Source organism: Oncorhynchus keta, chromosome 4 (genome assembly GCF_023373465.1).
Source record: "Oncorhynchus keta strain PuntledgeMale-10-30-2019 chromosome 4, Oket_V2, whole genome shotgun sequence".
NCBI lineage: Eukaryota > Metazoa > Chordata > Actinopteri > Salmoniformes > Salmonidae > Oncorhynchus > Oncorhynchus keta.
In genome coordinates this window covers 61,781,996-61,802,186 of record NC_068424.1, presented here as the reverse complement: position 1 = coordinate 61,802,186, position 20,191 = coordinate 61,781,996, and the positions used below count along the sequence as shown (strand labels likewise).

The following is a 20,191-nucleotide window of genomic DNA, read 5'->3' as shown; positions in this document are numbered from 1 at the left end:
TATGTGGGAGGAATGCACTAGGGTGGCAACAGCTCCACTGTATTATGTGGGAGGAATTCACTAGGGTGGCAACAACTCCACTGTATTATGTGGGAGGAATGCACTAGGGTGGCAACAGCTCCACTGTATTATGTGGGAGAAATGCACTAGGGTGGCAACAGCTCCAATGCATTATGTGGGAGGAATGCAGTAGGGTGGCAACAGCTCCACTGTATTATTTGGGAGGAATGCACTTGGGTGGCAACAACTCCACTGTATTATGTGGGATGAATGCAGTAGGGTGGCAACAGCTCCACTGTATTATGTGGGAGGAATGCACTAGGGTGGCAACAGCTCTACTGTATTATGTGGGAGGAATGCACAAGGGTGGCAACAGCTCCACTGTATTTTGTAGGAGGAATTCACTAGGGTGGCAACAGCTCCACTGTATTATGTGGGAGGAATGCACTAGGGTGGCAACAACTCCACTGTATTATGTGGGAGGAATTCACTAGGGTGGCAACAACTCCACTGTATTAAGTGGGAGGAATGCACTAGTGTGGCAACAACTCCGCTGTATTATGTGGGAGGAATGCACGAGGGTGTCAACAGCTCCACTGTATTGTGTGGGAGGAATGCACTAGGGTGGCAACAGCTCCACTGTATTATGTGGGAGGAATGCACTAGGGTGGCAACAGCTCCACTGTATTATGTGGGAGGAATGCACTAGGGTGGCAACAGCTCCACTGTATTATGTGGGAGGAATGCACTAGGGTGGCAACAACTCCACTGTATTATGTGGGAGGAATGCACTAGGGTGGCAACAGCTCCACTGTATTATGTGGGAGGAATGCAATAGGGTGGCAACAGCTCCACTGTATTATGTGGGAGGAATGCAATAGGGTGGCAACAGCTCCACTGTATTATGTGGGAGGAATGCACTAGGGTGGCAACAACTCCACTGTATTATGTGGGAGGAATGCACTAGGGTGGCAACAACTCCACTGTATTATGTGGGAGGAATGCACTAGGGTGGCAACAGCTCCACTGTATTATGTGGGAGGAATGCACGAGGGTGACAACAGCTCCACTGTATTATGTGGGAGGAATGCAATAAGGTAGCAACAGCTACACTGTATTATGTGGGAGGAATGCACTAGGGTGGCAACAACTCCACTGTATTATGTGGGAGGAATGCACGAGGGTGGCAACAACTCCATTGTATTATGTGGGAGGAATGCACTAAGGTGGCAACAGCTCCACTGTATTATGTGGGAGGAATGCACTAGGGTGGCAACAGCTCCAATGTATTATGTGGGAGGAATGCAATAGGGTGGCAACAGCTCCACTGTATTATGTGGGAGGAATTCACTAGGGTGGCAACAGCTCCACTGTATTATGTGGGAGGAATGCACTAGGGTGGCAACAGCTCCACTGTATTATGTGGGAGGAATGCACTAGGGTGGCAACAGCTCCACTGTATTATGTGGGAGGAATGCACTAGGGTGGCAACAGCTCCACTGTATTATGTGGGAGGAATGCACTAGGGTGGCAACCGCTCCACTGTATTATGTGGGAGGAGTGCACTAGGGTGGCAACAGCTCCACTGTATTATGTGGGAGGAATGCACTAGGGTGGCAACAGCTCCACTGTATTATGTGGGAGGAATGCACTAGGGTGGCAACAGCTCCACTGTATTATGTGGGAGGAATGCACTAGGGTGGCAACAGCTCCACTGTATTATGTGGGAGGAATGCACTAGGGTGGCAACAGCTCCACTGTATTATGTGGGAGGAGTGCACTAGGGTGGCAACAGCTCCACTGTATTATGTGGGAGGAATGCACTAGGGTGGCAACAGCTCCACTGTATTATGTGGGAGGAATGCACTAGGGTGGCAACAGCTCCACTGTATTATGTGGGAGGAGTGCACTAGGGTGGCAACAGCTCCACTGTATTATGTGGGAGGAATGCCCTAGGGTGGCAACAGCTCCACTGTATTATGTGGGAGGAATGCACTAGGGTGGCAACAGCTCCACTGTATTATGTGGGAGGAATGCACTAGGGTGGCAACAACTCCACTGTATTATGTTGGAGGAATTCACTAGGGTGGCAACAGCTCCACTGTATTATGTGGGAGGAATTCACTAGGGTGGCAACAGCTCCACTGTATTATGTGGGAGGAATGCAATAGGGTGGCAACAGCTCCACTGTATTATGTGGGAGGAATGCAATAGGGTGGCAACAGCTCCACTGTATTATGTGGGAGGAATGCAATAGGGTGGCAACAGCTCCACTGTATTATGTGGGAGGAATTCACTAGGGTGGCAACAGCTCCACTGTATTATGTGGGAGGAATGCAATAGGGTGGCAACAGCTCCACTGTATTATGTGGGAGGAATGCAATAGGGTGGCAACAGCTCCACTGTATTATGTGGGAGGAATTCACTAGGGTGGCAACAGCTCCACTGTATTATGTGGGAGGAATGCAATAGGGTGGCAACAGCTCCACTGTATTATGTGGGAGGAATTCACTAGGGTGGCAACAGCTCCACTGTATTATGTGGGAGGAATGCACTAGGGTGCTTTGGATGTAAGTTGTTTACTGCTATTTGCTCCTCATCCAGCCCCCCTGTAGTTTCTGTGCGTTAAAGCTGTCATGCTACACACTCATTATTTATTTTGGGAGCTATGGAGAGTGGCTATGCCCCTGGCAACACCCTTCATCTGCAGTTCCTTCTGTACATTCCTGCGTGGACATCTGTCCTCCTCCTCTTACACATGTCTATTTCTGGGTGCATCTCACAAGAAGCGCTCGGAGCTATTTTCTGACAGCCACGCTAAAACCCCTGTGAGCCAACTGTGTCATTCTGCTAGAGAAGGTAGCTGTGGTTGTGTGCCCATGCCACATGAAGACCGCAATTTGGATGTAGTCTATGTCAAGTGAATGCAGCTTAATGAATTGGATTGGGTTATTGGTGGTGTATGTCTGCAGAGAGATATAGAGCCGTGGCATAGAAACTGATACGGAAGTGCAGGCGTAATATAATTCCTCTTACCATCTGCCTCTTGTTTTCTATCAGATGGGCTCCGATGATTCCCAGGAAGGAGCCAAAGCCCAGCTGAAAAAAGAGCAGACTGTTGATAGGGCGCCAGTGGAACTGGAATAAATAGGAAATTAATTTGAATCATCAATTACAACACTGAGTACCTCAGGATCAGGAAATGGCCCTTCCATTCGATTCACCCAAATTACCTTTCCCCAGAAATAATAAAATGGCCCTGTTCAAATACTATACAAATGCATCCTCCCTTCCTTGTTTCCTTGAGGCAAGTAAACATCTATAAATGATTGCATAAGTGTCCAAGATCACCACCTTATTACTTTCATCAATCAAACAAATTCAGATATGTGATTACTTCATGGAAGTAATCACAGGTCTGTAACAGTTTACCCACCTTTTGCTGAAAAAGGCATTGAAAGTATAGGGTGCGTTACTTTTTTTCACCACAATCGGTGATCAGCGTTTACCCACCTATTTTTTACCACAGCATCACTGGTAGGAAGGTAAGGAAGGATGCATTTCTGAAGTATTCGAACAGGGCCCATATCTATGATCGTGACATTGATCACTCAGTAAGATACATGTGGTGAAAGTAATAATAATAATATATGCCATTTAGCAGACGCTTTTATCCAAAGCGACTTACAGTCATGTGTGCATACATTCTACGTATGGATGGTCCCGGGAATCGAACCCACTACCCTGGCGTTACAAGCGCCATGGTATTATTATTATTATTATTATTCTTATAGACAGCCTAATCAACATCCACTGTCACGCCCTGACCTGTTTCTTGTGTTTGCCTCCACCCCCTCCAGGTGTCGCTTATTTTCCCAAGTGTATTTATCCTGTTATTCCTGTCTCTCTGTGCCAGATCATCTTGTACGTTTTTCAAGTCAACCAGCGTGTTTCCCCCGTGCTCCTGCTTTCTCTTTTGCTAGTCCTCCCGGTTTTGACCCTTGCCTGTTTTCTGGACTTCATACCCGCCTGCCTGACCATTCTGCCTGCCCTGACCTCGAGCCCACCTGCCACTCTGTACCTCCTGGACTCTGAACTGGTTTTGACCTTTTTCCTGTCCACGACCATTCTCTTGCCTACCCCTTTTGGATTGTCAATAAATATCAAAGACTCTAACCATCTGCCTCCTGTGTCTGCATCTGGGTCTCGCCTTGTGCCTTGATAATCCACACTGAATAGAATAGAACGAAGGACATTTATTTTTACTGTGAGGAAGCTTCTTCTTTAGAACTTGTTAAAAGCATGTATGAGTCTTTATAATGGCTTAGAATAAGGCTTACAATATATTAGTATAAGCTCTATAGCACCACCACTGTTGCTTTCTTCTGAGGCAGAATGCTGAGGGTTGTATAGATGGGGATTCTGAAGCCAATTTATGGATGATGAGTACATGTTTCATCCTCTAATGACAAACATGCTAAATAATGAATGTGGATGAAATGCCACCCTCTGAGAGACCATCATAAATTATCACTCAAATTGTCACTCCAAAGCAGCTAAAAGAGAGCTTAAATCAACCAGAGCATATTACCCTGGATGGTATACTCTTTTCAGAAACACTTAAAAGTTAATTAAAGTCTGCAGGCATAACGCGCTTTAGAGTAGAAAAGAATAGAGTAGAACAGAATAGAGTATAATATAATACAATGGTATAGAATAGAGTAGAATAGTAAATCTGTGACGGAATTTCTTGTTTATAACTAATTATAATAATAATAATAATAACAATAATAATGCTATTATAGAAGCATGTATAAGCATGTATAAAATATGTATAATGTATTATAAGAATCCAGCTTTTAATATGTTATTTTGCTCTGTGTAACAACATTTCAACTTTCTCAAAATGGCTGGTATTTAGTCAGGATCGAGAAGATGATAAAGCCATTACAAGAGGGTTATATACTCATGACAAGTCTTGTGATACATTATAGTGTTACCCTCTTATCTTTGAGGTATGACATATCGCTAAGACAGTAAGATGTTAGACTTCTACTTACAATGACTCCAGGGTAGTAGCCACCGACTGTGATGTTTTGTGTCCTGGTGGTGGCTGCCAGTCCAAAGATAAGGATGAGTACAGACACAATGAGCAACATCATAGTGACCATGATGGACTTCCGTTTCCTCTGTTTGAATGATCCTGGAAGACAAACACAGCTTTAGACAATATACCTGTATATACCCTCAATATACCTGTATATACCATCAATACACAGTGGTGGAAAAAGTACCTAATTGTCATACTTGAGTAAAAGTAAAGATACCTTAATACAAAATGACTCATGTAAAAGTGAAAGTCACCTAGTAAATTACTACTAAAAGTCTAAAAGTATTTGGTTTTAAATATACTTAAGTATCAAAAGTAAATGTAAATGCTAAAATATACTTAAGTATCAAAAGTAAAAGTATAAATCATTTCAAATTCCTTATATTAAGCAAACCAGACGGCACAGTTTTCTTTTTTATTTATTTATGGATAGCCAGGGGCACTCTCCAACACTCAGACATAATTTACAAACAAAGCACCACCTAAAAAAATTCAAATTAACAATAATAATTGGTACCCTTCCCCAGATCTGTGCCTTGACACAATCCTATCTCGGAGCTCTATGGACAATTCCTTCAACCTCATTACTTTGTTTTTGCTCTTACTGTCAAATGTGGGACCTTGTATAGACAGGTGTGTGCCTTTCCAAATCATGTCCAATCAATTGAATTTACCACAGGTGGTGTCCAATCAAGTTGTAGAAACATCTCAAAGATGAAAAATGGAAACAGGATACACCTGAACTCAATTTGGAGTCTCGTAGCAAAGCGTCTGAATACTTACGTAAATAATGTATTTCTGTTTTTTTGTTTTTATACATTTACAAAAATGTCTTTGTCATTATGGGGCTTTGTGTGTACATTGATGAGGTAATGTTTTAATTGAATCACTTTTAGAATAAGGCTGTAATATAAAAAAATGTGGAAAAATACAAGGGGTCTTAATACTTTCCGAATGCACTGTACCTGTATATACCCTCAATATACCTGTATATACACCTCTATATAACCACAATATACCTATATATACCTTCAATATACCTCTATATACCCTCAATATACCTGTATACACTGTCAATATACCTCTATATACCATCAATATATCTGTATATACCGCCAATATACCTGTATATACCCTCACTATACATATATATACCCTCAATACACACTATATATACAAAACTATATGGACACCCTTTCAAATTAGTTGATTCGGCTATTTCAGCCACACCCGTTGCTGACAGATGTATAAGTTGAGTACACAAACATGCAATCTCCACAGACAAACATTGGCAGTAGAATGGCTTTACTGAAGAGCTCAGTGACTTTCAATGTGGCACCGTCATTAGACGTCACCTTTTCAACAAGTCAGTTTGTCAAATTTCTGCCCTGCTAGAGCTGCCCCAGTCAACTGTAAGTGCTGTTATTGTGAAGTGGAAACGTTTAGGAGCAACAACAGCTCAGCTGCGAAGTGGTAGGCCACACAAGCTCGTGGAACGGGACCGCCGAGTGCTAAAGTGCATAACGCGTAAAAATCGTCTGTCCTCGGTTGCAACATTCACTATCGAGTTCCAAACTGCCTCTGGAAGCAACGTCAGCACATTAACTGTTTGTCGGGAGCTTCATGAAATGGGGTTCAATGGCCGAGCAGCACCACACAAACCTAAGACCACCATGAGCAATACCAAGGGTCGGCTGGAGTGGTTTAAAGCTTGCCGCCATTAGACTCTGGAGCAGTGGAAACGCGTTACCTGGAGTCGCACCATCTGGTAGTCCGACGGACTAATCTGGGTTTGGCAGATGCCAGGAGAACGCTACCTGCCTGAATGCAGTGTCAACTGTAAAGTTTGGTGGTAGAGGAATGATGGTCTGACACTGTTTTTCATGGTACGGCTAGGCCCCTTAGTTCCAGTGAAGGGAAATATTAATGCTACAGCATACAATACATTCTAGATTATTATGTGCTTCCAACTTAGTGGCAGTTTGAGGAAGGCCCTTTCCTGTTTCAGCATGACAATGCCCTTTGTTTAGCTGATGTGAAATGGCTAGCTAGTTAGCGGTGGTGCGCACTAGTGGCAATTTCAATCGGTGACGTCACTTGCTCTGAGACCTTGAAGTAGTGGTTTCCCTTGCTCTGCAAGAGCCGCGGCTTTTGTGGAGCAATGGGTAACGATGATTCGAGGGTGACTGTTGACGTGTGCAGAGCATCCCTGGTTCGCGCCCAGTTTGGGGCGAGGGGACGGACGTAAAGTCTATACTGTTACATTGGTGCCGTGACTCGGATCACTGGTTGCTGAGGAAAGAGGAGGTCAGAAGGGGGAGTGTAGCCGATGTGAAATGGCTAGCTAGTTAGCGGTGGTGTGCAGTAGTGGCGTTTCAATCGGTGACGTCACTTGCTCTGAGACCTTGAAGTAGTGGTTCCCCTTGCTGGTTGCTGCGGAAAGAGGAGGAGGTCAAAAGGGGGTGTGTAGCCGATGTGAAATGGCTAGGTAGTTAGCGGTGGTGCGCAGTAGTGGCGTTTCAATCGGTGACGTCACTTCCTCTGAGACCTTGAAGTAGTGGTTCCCCTTGCTCTGCAAGAGCCGTTGCTTTTGTGGAGCGATAGGTAACGATGCTTCGAGGGTGACTGTTGACGTGTGCGGAGCATCCCTGGTTCGGGGCGAGGGGACGGACGTAAAGTCTATACTGTTACATTTGCACAAAGTGACGTCCATACAGGAATGCTTTGTTGAGATTGGTGTGGAAGAACTTGACTGGCCTGCACAGAGCCCTGACCTCAACTCCATCTAACACCTTGGGAATGAATTGGAACGCCGACTACAAGCCATGCCTAAAAGCCCAACATCAGTGCCCGACCTCACTAATGCTCTTGTGACTGAATGGAAGAAACTCCCAGCAGCAATGTTCCAACATCTAGTGGAAAGCTTTCCCAGAAGTGTGGAGGCTGTTATAGCAGCAAAGGGGCGACCAACTCCATGTTAATGCCCATGATTTTGGAATGAGATGTTTGTTGAGCAGGTATCCACATACTTTTGGTAATGTAGTGTACCTATATATACCCTCAACATACCTCTATATCGCCTCAATATACCACTTTTTGGGATTGTACTAATATAGTTTTTGACAGTAGTATTCCTGTGTAAGTCATAATACACTCCTCTTCAACTGATAGGGCAATATCAATAGGAGTGTATTATGGTTAGCTGTGTAATAAACCAAGGAATCTAAAGCCTTGATTAAACTAACCCTGTCGTTCCCCTTGCTCCATTCCATTCAAAATGCATGCATGTGTAGTTAAAATATATTATCATCTAGACATTGATAATTTGTTTCTCATTATTAACATTATCGATTCAATGTGACGATTCACGGTAGCATACATTTTTGATAATACTGGCTTTATCTAGTATTATTTTGTCTTTAACAACATGATTTGGGGTATTTAGAATGCTATATAGTTAGAGAATTGAACATAACAAGACTATTTAAAGAACTAAATTTCGAACAAAAAATGTATATGTGTCCTATGCGCTCGAATTGTCTGATGTCGAATCAGGTGCACGTGTTGTTATAACCATGTAATTAATGAATAATTGCATGGTAATAACATCTTATAGAACTACTTTGTAAGAAACACAAATACAATGTAACGTGCCGTGGGTATGTGAATGTTGTTGGCAAAGTAACAAATACATAATCGCTGTATCTAATGCTGCATGGCTGCACCTGCAGTGGCCCGAGCAAAAATAACAGAAATATACTGTATCTATCTAATGTAAACTAGCGGCTTTCCCATATTAATCAAGAACTGCCCTGCTCGTGTCAAACACATTTAATTCCCACAGAGTTAGTATTACATCCTATCTATTTATCCTGACAATGTGACAAATTGTACCTTTCTTCGGGATTTTGACAAACCCACAAAAAAAAGAAAAACAGTCAGCCAGTCCAATGTAACCTACATTAGCCATACTAGCCAGTAGGCTACAGACAAAACTATATTGCACCAAGTAGCCTATCATTTTTGCTGTAACCATGCGGTTGACCTCGCGCATACATACTGTACCTATAGGAGTTTCTGTCAAAATTATTCCGGCTTGTTGATTCTGTACAAGAGGCATTTTCTAATTAACCGCGGGAGCTGAATATAGGCCCAAAATTATGATTCAAGGTTAAAACTAGACACAAAACAAGCGGAACAAAAACGTGTTTACTGCTAAGAGCTAATGCACGCGTGACATTTGATTGCAGTGGCATTCTCTAATAGCAGACCTCCCCGCGCCACCTCCGTGGCTGTCTCTTTTACATTAGTGTCTATTGACATGTCCACTCTCTACTGTCTTCATCCGTCGTGAACCGCGGAGCGTCAATAGGTGCACAGTTTTACGCATGCACCACGCTCCAGTCACAGTCACACTCAGGACATTAACTCATTTAAATCAGTCCTAAAATAATCGTTGGCTTATTTTATCTCAATTTATTAGCTGAACATTTTCATATAGCCTACTTATAGCCAAAATATATAGATGTATTTAGTTTCTGCTTTTTTGTATTCGTCTTTATTATTGTTATATACAGTCATTAGAATATAACCGTTATTTTGATCAGACAGGAAGACAGCTGATAAAAAGGCTCATAATAAGCAAGAGTGGAGTAGGATAGGCTAACAATTTGGAGACGTTCGAGCGCCACCCAATGTCAACATTCAAAATTGTTACCATCAACTGCTATAATCTTCATGGCCTAACCTCTGAGTAATCTATTCGTTCTTCCAGGTTTCCTCAAACTGCTCCCTTTCATTGTGATCTGCGCTAATAGGTGCTATATGCGTCATGCTTAGGTTTATGCAGATAGCTCTTGATGACTAAGACTACTTGAACTTCACAGAACAACAGTTTTATGGCAAGCAGCCGATGGTGGTCGGTTGCAAATTTGCACACGTTGGGTCTGATCGTGAATGAAGTCTGCACCTCTCTCTGACAGTGACAGACCCAACCGACCACAATCGGCTGCTCGCCATAAAACTGTTGTTCTGTGAAGTGCAAGTAGTCTTCGTCATCATGAGCTATCTGCGTAAACCTAATCATGACGCATATATGACCTATTAGCGCAGATCACAATGAAAGGGAGCAGTTTGAGGAAACCTGGAAGAACGAATAGATTACCATATTAGGCCCAGAGGATCACACTATTGGAATTGACTCGTTGCATTACACTTAGCATAGCCTACAACAAGCAGTGGCCATTTAAAAAGCACAAAAAATAGATACATTATTAATTTAAAAAAACAGTTAATGCAGCTTTAAGCACGACAGTGATTGACATACAGTAAGTAGCATGTCTGGAATAACATAGAAATAGCATTTTCGGTGCGCTGCGTCTATGCCTGAGTCTCAGTTCAACTCAACAGACAATGTGACACTGGTGTGCGTGTGCAGAATGCTGTACATCGGCCCCTACACTGTTGCCAAAAGTTCGTCTGGGATTAAAAAAAGACATTGCTCCCTCTCTCCCACGAGCCCCCCCCCCTTCCCCCGTGTTCCTCTTTTCAGTATGCACTCATTCACTATGATGCTCGCCTAGCTGTGAGGAGCTTCTCTTGCCCGGCTCCCCTTGTGTGCGTAAAACTTTCTAATGAAATCCCACATTTATTTTTGACCAATTTAGAATTCGTTCTACTTAGGGTCAAGAGGGATTCAAGACACTCAAAGAACTTTCCCTGCTAAAGAAAACTCAGGTATGTCAAGATTCGTTTACAATATATATATATTTTGGGGAAATCACACCCTGGAGCTGTGCCAAAATCAATTGTGGATAAAAACATTTGTAATGGTTTTTCAAAGTTATTTGGTAGACCTCACGCAAAAATGTCGGAAACAGTGGGTGCAATGGACTTGTATTACTTTCTAAGGATGTTAGGATGTGCCGCTTTAATTCCTTGGAGAAGGTAGTAGATGTGATTGGTTTAACAAGTACCTTTCTCTCTGTGAAGAATCATGGAGCCCATTTCTACGGCGGGAGGGGCTGAGGAAGAGCACCATGGAAACTACTCACCAAATCCAGTAAGTCCACTTTAGAAAACAGAGGATGACATGAAAACTAATTGATTTCTGGGACTCATTCTGCTGTCTACAAGTGCACCTTGCAAGAGGATTGGGGTACCATACCTCATGGATTTAATTCATCATTAATTCAGTTCTTACCCATTTATGTCAGAATATAATCAAATAAAATCCCTATCTGCCTGTAACTGTTAACCCATCAAACCTGCATGCCATATATCAGATCTAGTTCTGATTTGGATTCTTTAAACATCCAGAAGGCCTACCAGTAATTGATCCATCTGCAAATAACAGGATGCTTTTTAAAAAACTGCATTTGATCTTACAACAAAGCCATAGAACATTTTCTTAAACTCCACTTCATTAAGAAAGTGACATTCTTAAAACCCCAGGGGGTTTCACTGACCACTGGGGATCTTTCTTGGGCCTCTCTATGCTGAGAATCAGTGTTTTACATCTGGCTGTCGTCGTGACCCTCCAGCTTGGATGCAGCTGTTGATCCAAGCAGGAAGGTCAACCTCGAGGAGGAGAGTCCTCCCAAAGAGGACTACGAAACATAATGGGACAGGACCATTGTGGAGGAGCGTTGCTACAGCGGATGTCATGCTGTTTTGGAAAATTGCATTTACTCGATAAATAGGGAATAACAGTCTTTATATAAAAATATTCATGGCGCTTAACCTAAAAACATGGCTGATTATAATAATCAAAAAATGGCTTTCTATAATGAGTTAGAACCAATAGATATTGATTGACAACATCGTGGCAAGGCAATGTCGGACTGGGGTGATTCTTACCTTCCTTTTCTCCCTCTATTTATTCCTTGTGCCAGTCTGCAGAGGCGCCGCCTGGAAAGCACGCAGTGTCAGAGGCCTTGGAAGAGGTGCAGGAGGAGTTGATAGAACATCAACCTCTGGAGCAGGAAGACCTGAACTTTGAGAAATGGAAGCCCAAGCCCAAACCTAAGAGAACGCTCCACGAGAAAGCAGGCGATGTGAAGACATATCTGTGGAACGCAGAGACCAGAGAGTTCATGGGCCGCACTGGGCATAGCTGGTGTAAGTAGAAGTGCTCAGTAGTAGCAGAACTGCATGTTGAGCTTACATATCACATCACACAAAATATTCCACCCCCAAGATAACAGCTAAAGCGTGTACATTATGCAGTGTTCAAAACTGCAACATTAGGTCTACTGACACATTGGTACTTAACCTCTTTATAGAGCCATTAACCTCTCTCATTTGTAATCATTACAATGTTAATCGCCAATGGTTGAAGCAAAAGTGGTGGTTTCGTGGCTTATTGTTTTTGGGTGATGGGCTGGGATGGGCTGTAGCTGGGGGGGGGGGGGACCTCGTTCCTCGCCTCTGTTCACTGGACTGTGAGTGTGTGTGTCCCCGAGCGTCATGTTTACATAGGTGCACAGACAACTCTGTCCCGATGTGGACAAAAACAAGGCTGCCTGGGGACGGATTCCCGGCGGGAGTGCGCTGTTCCGGGCAGCGCACTGGCCAGGAATCACATTCCTCATACCCCTCACCTGGCTTTCCACTGCCTCTTTCCCAAAGCTCCCGTGAACTCTGCATTTGACCCTAGCGTGCTCGCGGCCTCACGGTCACAGGCGAACACATAGGGAGTAGACAAGTGACTGTTCGGCGCAGTCGTCAGACAAACTTTCTTGGCAGAGGCTGTTTCCTGGGGCTTGTTGAATCAGTGATGATGGCGCAGGGCTCTTGATCCAACAGCCTTGTTGCTATGTGACGCGTTTGGGTTTGAACTCTACCATACGAGAGCAGTCCAAGGAGCCAAGCTTTGAAAAATGTCTCAAGAAAGAGCATGTTCCTCCTGAAAACGTCAGAAGCTGAAAACTTGCTGTTTTTTCATCATCGTGCCCAGTAATACAGAAGACAAAAGGCCAGGCTCAGGAAAAGGAGCGATAGTTTCAGAAAGCTATGTATGCACACTTGTGAAGGAATGGGGCCCCATGTGCCCCCTGGCAAGAAAGGAGAGGGGACTGAGTTTGAAGTCTGTGATGTGTCTCCTGTGTGAGAGGAGTGTGAGAGGGGGACACATTAACAGAGTGGGGTGATTGGGGCTACTTGGAGCTGGCCATGGTTCTATGGCTGCAAAAGACCGTCACTACGATGGCAACCGGAGGTTCACTGTGTTCCTGAGTGAAAGGACTGCTGGGTGAATTCTCACTGAGCTCAAACAGTAAGGCCTTTGTGGGCTCAGGGGACGCAAGGCTGGCTGCAACTAGTCTCCTGTGAAATTGCCTGCGCAGTAAAAGCCTTTAGTTTAGGGCACGTTTGGGTTTGATTAGTTGCTAATGGACTAATTGCAATTGGGGGAGAACAATGGCAGTTCCCAGGGTTTTCTTTTTTTCATATAGTTCAGATAATGTGAATGAGTTTGTTAACAAATATATTTCGTAACAAAATACAAACTGATTGGAGTGATTCCCATTTGCAGACTTGGAGAGACAACTCTTTTGTATTGGTTTAATTAACACAATAGTGAGCATCCTGAGCAAAGCCATTAGGAGTGTCTAGACAGCCCAGACAATTCCAACTTCCAACATAATAACAGGGGATTCATTATACTTCATTATATAGGCAATTCAAATCAATGACTTTCTGTTCTGATGCTGTGCTTGTGTCTTTCCAAATCACGCTGATAGCCATAACCACTGTTACCCTCGCTGTTCTTCTCATCATCTCCATGAAATTGAGTTATAATGACTGGTTTGAATTCATTCTCTTTATCTGCCATCCATGTTACCTCCTTCTAGTTCTGATCATCCTCTTCTACACGGCACTGTATGCATTCCTGGCAGCCATGTTTGGTGCCTGTATGTGGTGCCTCATGCTGTCTATCAGCCCCTACCATCCAACCCACAACGACAGGGTGATGCCACCAGGTAAATATAAACTCTACCCCACAACTCCCTATTTCTCTGTCATTCTATCCCTCTATCACTCCTCCATCCTTCTATCTGTCCATTCTATCTGAACGTAAGCACAGTTGACTGTCTATGGGTATCCTTTGGCAGGTATGACGATGTCCCCACAACTGGATGGGCACTATGAGATTGCCTTCAATGCATCTGACCGCAAGTCTTGGAAGAAGTATGCAAAGCTAATGGAAGAACAACTAAGACGTGAGTCAGATGCATGATGGAATAGTTGGCATCTGGCCCAACTTGAATAGAAACATGAATTCCACCGTGAACATGACATTACCATGTTGATTCAAATGCTACTTTTAGCTGTACAAAAATGCGGGAGTGTGTGCTGAAAGTTAGCTGAGGATAGTGTTTGTCAATGGGATTCAAATGTTGGGGACATGTTGGGGAATGTTGGGGGTATGATATTGAAGCAGAACAGGCACACTGTAAGTTAATCCTCTCCCCCCACCTTCCCTACCTTTGTCCCATGCCCAAACCGCCACTGGCAGAACTGCATGCTGGGAAGGGAAGCCTCTTTGTGGGCAGAGCGTATCCATTGAGTTCTGCTACATTTTCCCCCTTCTTCAGTTCCCTGCTTTGGTCAGGCTGCCTGAATCAGAGGCCTGGCGGAACAATTGGTTTATTTATGGGAGCCCACCCCTCCCATCCACCTCATGTCTCTATTTTTTCAACCAGTCACACTCCTTGACATACAGTAGCATATACCATTCTTTAAATTATCAATGGTGTTTCACTGCTAACCATGAACCCCCCATGAAAAAAGGACCATTTTCTTTTATGTATCTCTTTCAGCATACAATGATGCCGTACAGGAGCAGAGGAACATCCAGTGTCCGCAGGACGCGTACTTCATGCAGGATGAACAAGGGGAAAGCGCAGAGAGGAAGGCGTGCCAGTTCAAGAGGTCCTGGCTGGGCGAGTGCTCGGGGCTCCAGGACCCCCACTTTGGATTCTCCCAGGGGAAACCCTGCATCCTCCTCCGAATGAACCGGGTAAGACACAGCTCAGATCAGATCGTAGAGATCTCCCCCATGGAGGATCCATTGTTATAACATAATTTTGATGAGAAACAATGTTGTAAATCTATGCATATTTAAAATGTTCTTTTTTTTAACCTATTGATAATATTAAAATGTTCATAATGGGGACAATAAAACTATATGCTACAGTAGAGTCACAGGAACGCTGTAATCATATCACAAGACCGTTTTTATCTGCTCCTCACAGTGGCCACAATATGATGCTATAGAGGGATAGCCTGATCCCAGATCTGTTTGGACTCTCTTTGCCAGATTTCAGTGACATCTTGTGGCCATTGTGAGGAGCAGATAAAAACGGTCTTGTTATATGATTACAGCGTTCCTGTGAATCAAATCAATGTTATTGTTACCATTATATACTGTAGCATATAGTTTTATTGTCCCCATTTTTAACGTTTTAGAGTGAAACCTGGTGGGGATATCCAAAATTAATATTATCGCTAGGTAGAAAACGGAAGATAACCACTGTGAATTATAAATATGCACAGATTTACATGGTTTCTCATCAAAATAACGTTATAACAATACAAGGGTCATTTCTTTGCTCTCATTTCTTTCCCTGTAGATACTGGGCTATTTACCTGGCCATGGCACTCCCGTAAACGTGACCTGTGGAGTCAAGGTACAGTAACGATCAGCATTCCTCCCTCCAAACATAATCTCTTCGTAACTGAATATAATAACTGCTTTAGTCACCAAAATATAACTCACTAGGTGACCTCTCACTCTTTCAGAAAGGTGCGCCAGAAAGCTTAGGAGAACTTCAGTTCTTCCCAAAAAGCATTTTCAACCTGATGTACTACCCTTACTATGGGAAGCTGAGACATGTAAGTGAGGATTTTCAGCATCATGACTTCCACTGTTGCTCTCATGATCTAGATTATATGCATGATCATAGTGACAATAGCCACTCAAGTTGCTTGTGTCCCATATCCCTTCTCCCAGGTAAACTACACAGCACCGGTGGTGGCCGTGCGCTTCAATGGGCTGCAGTATGACACCCACATTGTTGTAAAATGCAAACTCAATGGCAAGGGCATCATCAATGATTCGCCTACCGATCGCTTCCTAGGCAGTGTGTCCTTCTCCTTCGATGTGGGCGCATAGTAGTATTCCCCATGCTGAATGCTGTCCCCATGACAACCAGGAGAAAAGAGAATATAGGAAAAAATAACATTATGTTGAATCCTTGTTTTGCATAAAATAGTTGACCAGCTTCTCTCTTCTCCCATTTCCTCATGTACTCTTGTGCCTTTTGCTGAAAAAAGCAATCATTTGGAATGTTAATGGATCATAAGCACACAACACACGACACAGACACCTCACAGATAGTCTTGAGCACAAGCTAAGTATAGAAACTGAATATTACCATTGAATACTTAGCTAGATTAATGCCACTAGCTAGGTTTATGAAACACAAGGCTCATCTCACAGGTAGTTTGTCTCTGTAGCTATGCAATTTATAATTTAAGACATTATTAATAGACATAAATACCCACTGTACAATTAGGATATAAGAGGAACATGTTAAGCACATTTTGATTTTAAATCAAATTGTGTACTAATTTCTTTTGAGTTTGTACTTTTCAACAGCATATCTATTGTGTTTTGTAGACTCCAAGGGCTACAATATGAAGAATGGTGAAGGCAGGACACTTTTACTTACGCAGTAAGATAAACAGTAAATGACTAGGTTACATTTCAGTAAGATAAACAGTAAATGACTAGGTTACATTTCAGGTTTTACATAGTAAGCTAAACAGTAAATGACTAGGTTACATTTCAGTAAGATAAACAGTAAATGACTAGGTTAGATTTCAATAAGATAAACAGTAAATGACTAGATTACATTTCAGTAAGATAAACAGTAAATGACTAGGTTACATTTCAGTAAGATAAACAGTAAATGACTAGGTTACATTTCAGTAAGATAAACAGTAAATGACTAGGTTACATTTCAGTAAGATAAACAGTAAATGACTAGATTACATTTCAATAAGATAAACAGTAAATGACTAGGTTACATTTCAGTAAGATAAACAGTAAATGACTAGGTTACATTTCAGTAAGATAAACAGTAAATGACTAGGTTACATTTCAGGTTTTACATAGTAAGCTAAACAGTAAATGACTAGGTTAAATTTCAATAAGATAAACAGTAAATGACTAGGTTACATTTCAGTAAGATAAACAGTAAATGACTAGGTTACATTTCAGGTTTTACATAGTAAGCTAAACAGTAAATGACTAGGTTACATTTCAATAAGATAAACAGTAAATGACTAGGTTACATTTCAGTAAGATAAACAGTAAATGACTAGGTTACATTTCAATAAGATAAACAGTAAATGACTAGGTTACATTTCAGTAAGATAAACAGTAAATGACTAGGTTACATTTCAGTAAGATAAACAGTAAATGACTAGGTTACATTTCAGTAAGATAAACAGTAAATGACTAGGTTACATTTCAGTAAGATAAACAGTAAATGACTAGGTTACATTTCAGTAAGATAAACAGTAAATGACTAGGTTACATTTCAGTAAGATAAACAGTAAATGACTAGGTTACATTTCAGTAAGATAAACAGTAAATGACTAGGTTACATTTCAATAAGATAAACAGTAAATGACTAGGTTAAATTTCAGTAAGATAAACAGTAAATGACTAGGTTACATTTCAGTAAGATAAACAGTAAATGACTAGGTTACATTTCAGTAAGATAAACAGTAAATGACTAGGTTACATTTCAATAAGATAAACAGTAAATGACTAGGTTACATTTCAGTAAGATAAACAGTAAATGACTAGGTTACATTTCAGTAAGATAAACAGTAAATGACTAGGTTACATTTCAATAAGATAAACAGTAAATGACTAGGTTACATTTCAGTAAGATAAACAGTAAATGACTAGGTTACATTTCAGTAAGATAAACAGTAAATGACTAGGTTACATTTCAGTAAGATAAACAGTAAATGACTAGGTTACATTTCAGTAAGATAAACAGTAAATGACTAGGTTACATTTCAGGTTTTGTTGTTGTTTTTTGATAGCTCCTTATTCTACATTTATTGATAATATACATTGAGTGTACAAAACATTAATATTGAGTTGCACCCCCGTTTGCTCTCAGAACAGCCTCAATTTGTTGGGGCATGGGCTCTACAAGGTGTCAAAAGCATTCCACAGGGATGCTGGCCCATGTTGCTCCAATGCTTCCCACAATTGTGTCAAGTTGGCTGGATGTCCTTTAGGTAGTGGACCATTGTTGATACACATGGGAAACTATTGAGTGTGAAAAATCCAGCAGCGTTGCAGTTCTTGACACAAACCGGTGTGCCTGGCACCTACTACCATACCCTGTTCAAAGGCACTGAAATCTTTTGTCTTGCCCATTCACCCTTTGAATGGCACACATACACAATCCATGTCTCAATTGTCTCAAGGCTTAAAAATCCATATTTAACCTGTCTCATCCCCTTCATCTACACGGATTGAAGTGGATTTAACAAGGGATCATAGCTTTCACCTGGATTTACCTGGTCAGTCTATGTCATGGAAAGAGCCGGTGTCCTTAATGTTTTGTATACTCAGCATATGCTGCCATTTTTATTTTATTTTGTATGAACACAAGACTGCTACTGAGACTGTAATACTGCAGGCTGACTTTGATCTCTATATTAGCTGATGGAAAGTAAGATCTACTGTGGAAACCGACAGAGGTCACATTGTTGCTAAACTTGTACGCCAGTCTTGCACACTCTTCATGAAATAACAGGCTATTTTGATTTAGGCCTAGAATTAATCCTTGTTACTGTACCTTTTCTATGATTCTACTAAACCTGGTATCCATGTATTTATTCTGATATATACTATAATAAATACAATGTTGATAAGAACAATGCTTTTTTTCCATAGGAATGTATTATATATTTTTTACATGCAACTCTTTTCTTACGTTGAAGGTTGTCAAGCACAGTATATTAAACATAACTTATTACACATGCACAAACAAGATAAAGTAATGACTATCCTTTAGCCATCATTCTCGGAAGGTCTACTTTTCCCAGATATACACTTCCCTACGTATTTATTTGGACAGTGAACCTAAAATTTCTCGATCATTTTGGATTTGAGATCAAATGTTGTTTTTTTTGTATGAGGCGACAGAACAGAATGTCACCTTTTATTTGAGGGTATTTTCATATATATATCGGTTTTACCATTTAGAAATTAAAGCACTTTATGTATCTAGACCCCCCATTCGATGGGGTCATAAGTATTTGGATAAATTCACTTATAGTGTATTACATTTAGTTAAACGTTAAGTATTTGGTCCCATAGTCATAGCACGCAATGACTACATCAAGCTTGTGCATCTATGTAAGCTATTTATGCTTCTGTAATTCTCCCTCATCATTATTCACGATTCATTCATGATTATCTGTAATCACGGTAGCATCCACATTAATGTTGAAGTGTTCAGGAACATATTCTATTCTTATTTACAATAAAAGTGGCTACAAAATGACACAATACATTATTTTCCATTCATTTCTATTGCGCAAAACATAATCCGTAAGGAAACACAACCAAAACAAACTGCAAATGCACCCATTGCCATCCAACAAATGTGAAGAGTCAAAAGTTTGATGCACTCATTGCGTGCTAGGAATATGGGACCAAATACTAAACTTTAGACAAAATGTGATACACTAAGGGTTGGTTTCCAGGAAACAGACTAAGCCTAGTCTTGTACTAAAAAGCTATTTTAATGGAGATTCTCTACAAGCTTTTTAGTCTAGTACTAGACTTAGTCTGTTTCCAGGAAACCAACTCTATACGTGAATTAGTCCAAATGCTTATGGCACATTCAAATAGGGGGACTAGATAAATAAAGTGCTTTAATTTCTAAATGGTAAAACAGATTTGAAAATACCCTCAAATAAAAGGTGACATTCTGTACTGTCGCCTCATGTCAAATAATTGATCTCAAATCCAAAATGCTG

The 20,191-nt window shown here is 41.6% G+C and overlaps 2 protein-coding genes across 51 annotated transcripts in view; one reads left to right on the top strand and one right to left on the bottom strand.

Annotated features, from left to right (window-relative positions):
• Positions 1-9,455, bottom strand: part of tmem255a (transmembrane protein 255A) — a 29,246-nt gene extending 19,791 nt beyond the window's left edge. Inside the window, exons 1-3 of the mRNA XM_035767223.2 lie at positions 9,176-9,455; positions 5,061-5,203; positions 3,037-3,099 (exon numbers count right to left, since the gene is read on the bottom strand). Of these exons, the coding sequence (XP_035623116.1) occupies positions 3,037-3,099; positions 5,061-5,203; positions 9,176-9,230 (261 nt within the window). The 5' untranslated portion in view covers positions 9,231-9,455. The remainder of the gene's footprint in view (positions 1-3,036; positions 3,100-5,060; positions 5,204-9,175) is intronic.
• A 1,225-nt stretch (positions 9,456-10,680) lies between these two features.
• LOC118380214 (protein ATP1B4-like) lies at positions 10,681-19,084 on the top strand. Of its 50 annotated transcripts, none has more exons than XM_052512176.1 (12): positions 10,681-10,846; positions 11,102-11,171; positions 12,004-12,229; positions 13,963-14,091; positions 14,224-14,331; positions 14,932-15,131; positions 15,745-15,801; positions 15,914-16,006; positions 16,125-16,919; positions 17,036-17,128; positions 17,501-17,535; positions 18,026-19,084. In XM_052512176.1, the coding sequence occupies exons 2-9, from the start codon at positions 11,106-11,108 to the stop codon at positions 16,284-16,286; spliced, it is 1,041 nt and encodes a 346-aa protein (XP_052368136.1). In that variant the 5' UTR covers positions 10,681-10,846; positions 11,102-11,105; the 3' UTR covers positions 16,287-16,919; positions 17,036-17,128; positions 17,501-17,535; positions 18,026-19,084. The 50 variants fall into 50 exon arrangements, with proteins under 50 accessions (XP_052368136.1, XP_052368092.1, XP_052368034.1 ...); XM_052512132.1 differs by having other exon boundaries at positions 17,921-19,084; XM_052512074.1 differs by having other exon boundaries at positions 17,781-19,084.
• The last annotated feature ends 1,107 nt before the right edge of the window (positions 19,085-20,191 follow it).

Coding starts and splice junctions, on each gene's coding strand:
- LOC118380214 (XM_052512096.1), top strand. CDS start 11,106: ATGGAGCCCATTTCTACGGCGGGAGGGGCTGAGGAAGAGCACCATGGA. Junction 14,332..14,931: donor AATGGAAGAACAACTAAGAC/GTGAGTCAGATG, acceptor TATCTCTTTCAG/CATACAATGATGCCGTACAG. Junction 15,132..15,744: donor TCCTCCTCCGAATGAACCGG/GTAAGACACAGC, acceptor CTTTCCCTGTAG/ATACTGGGCTATTTACCTGG.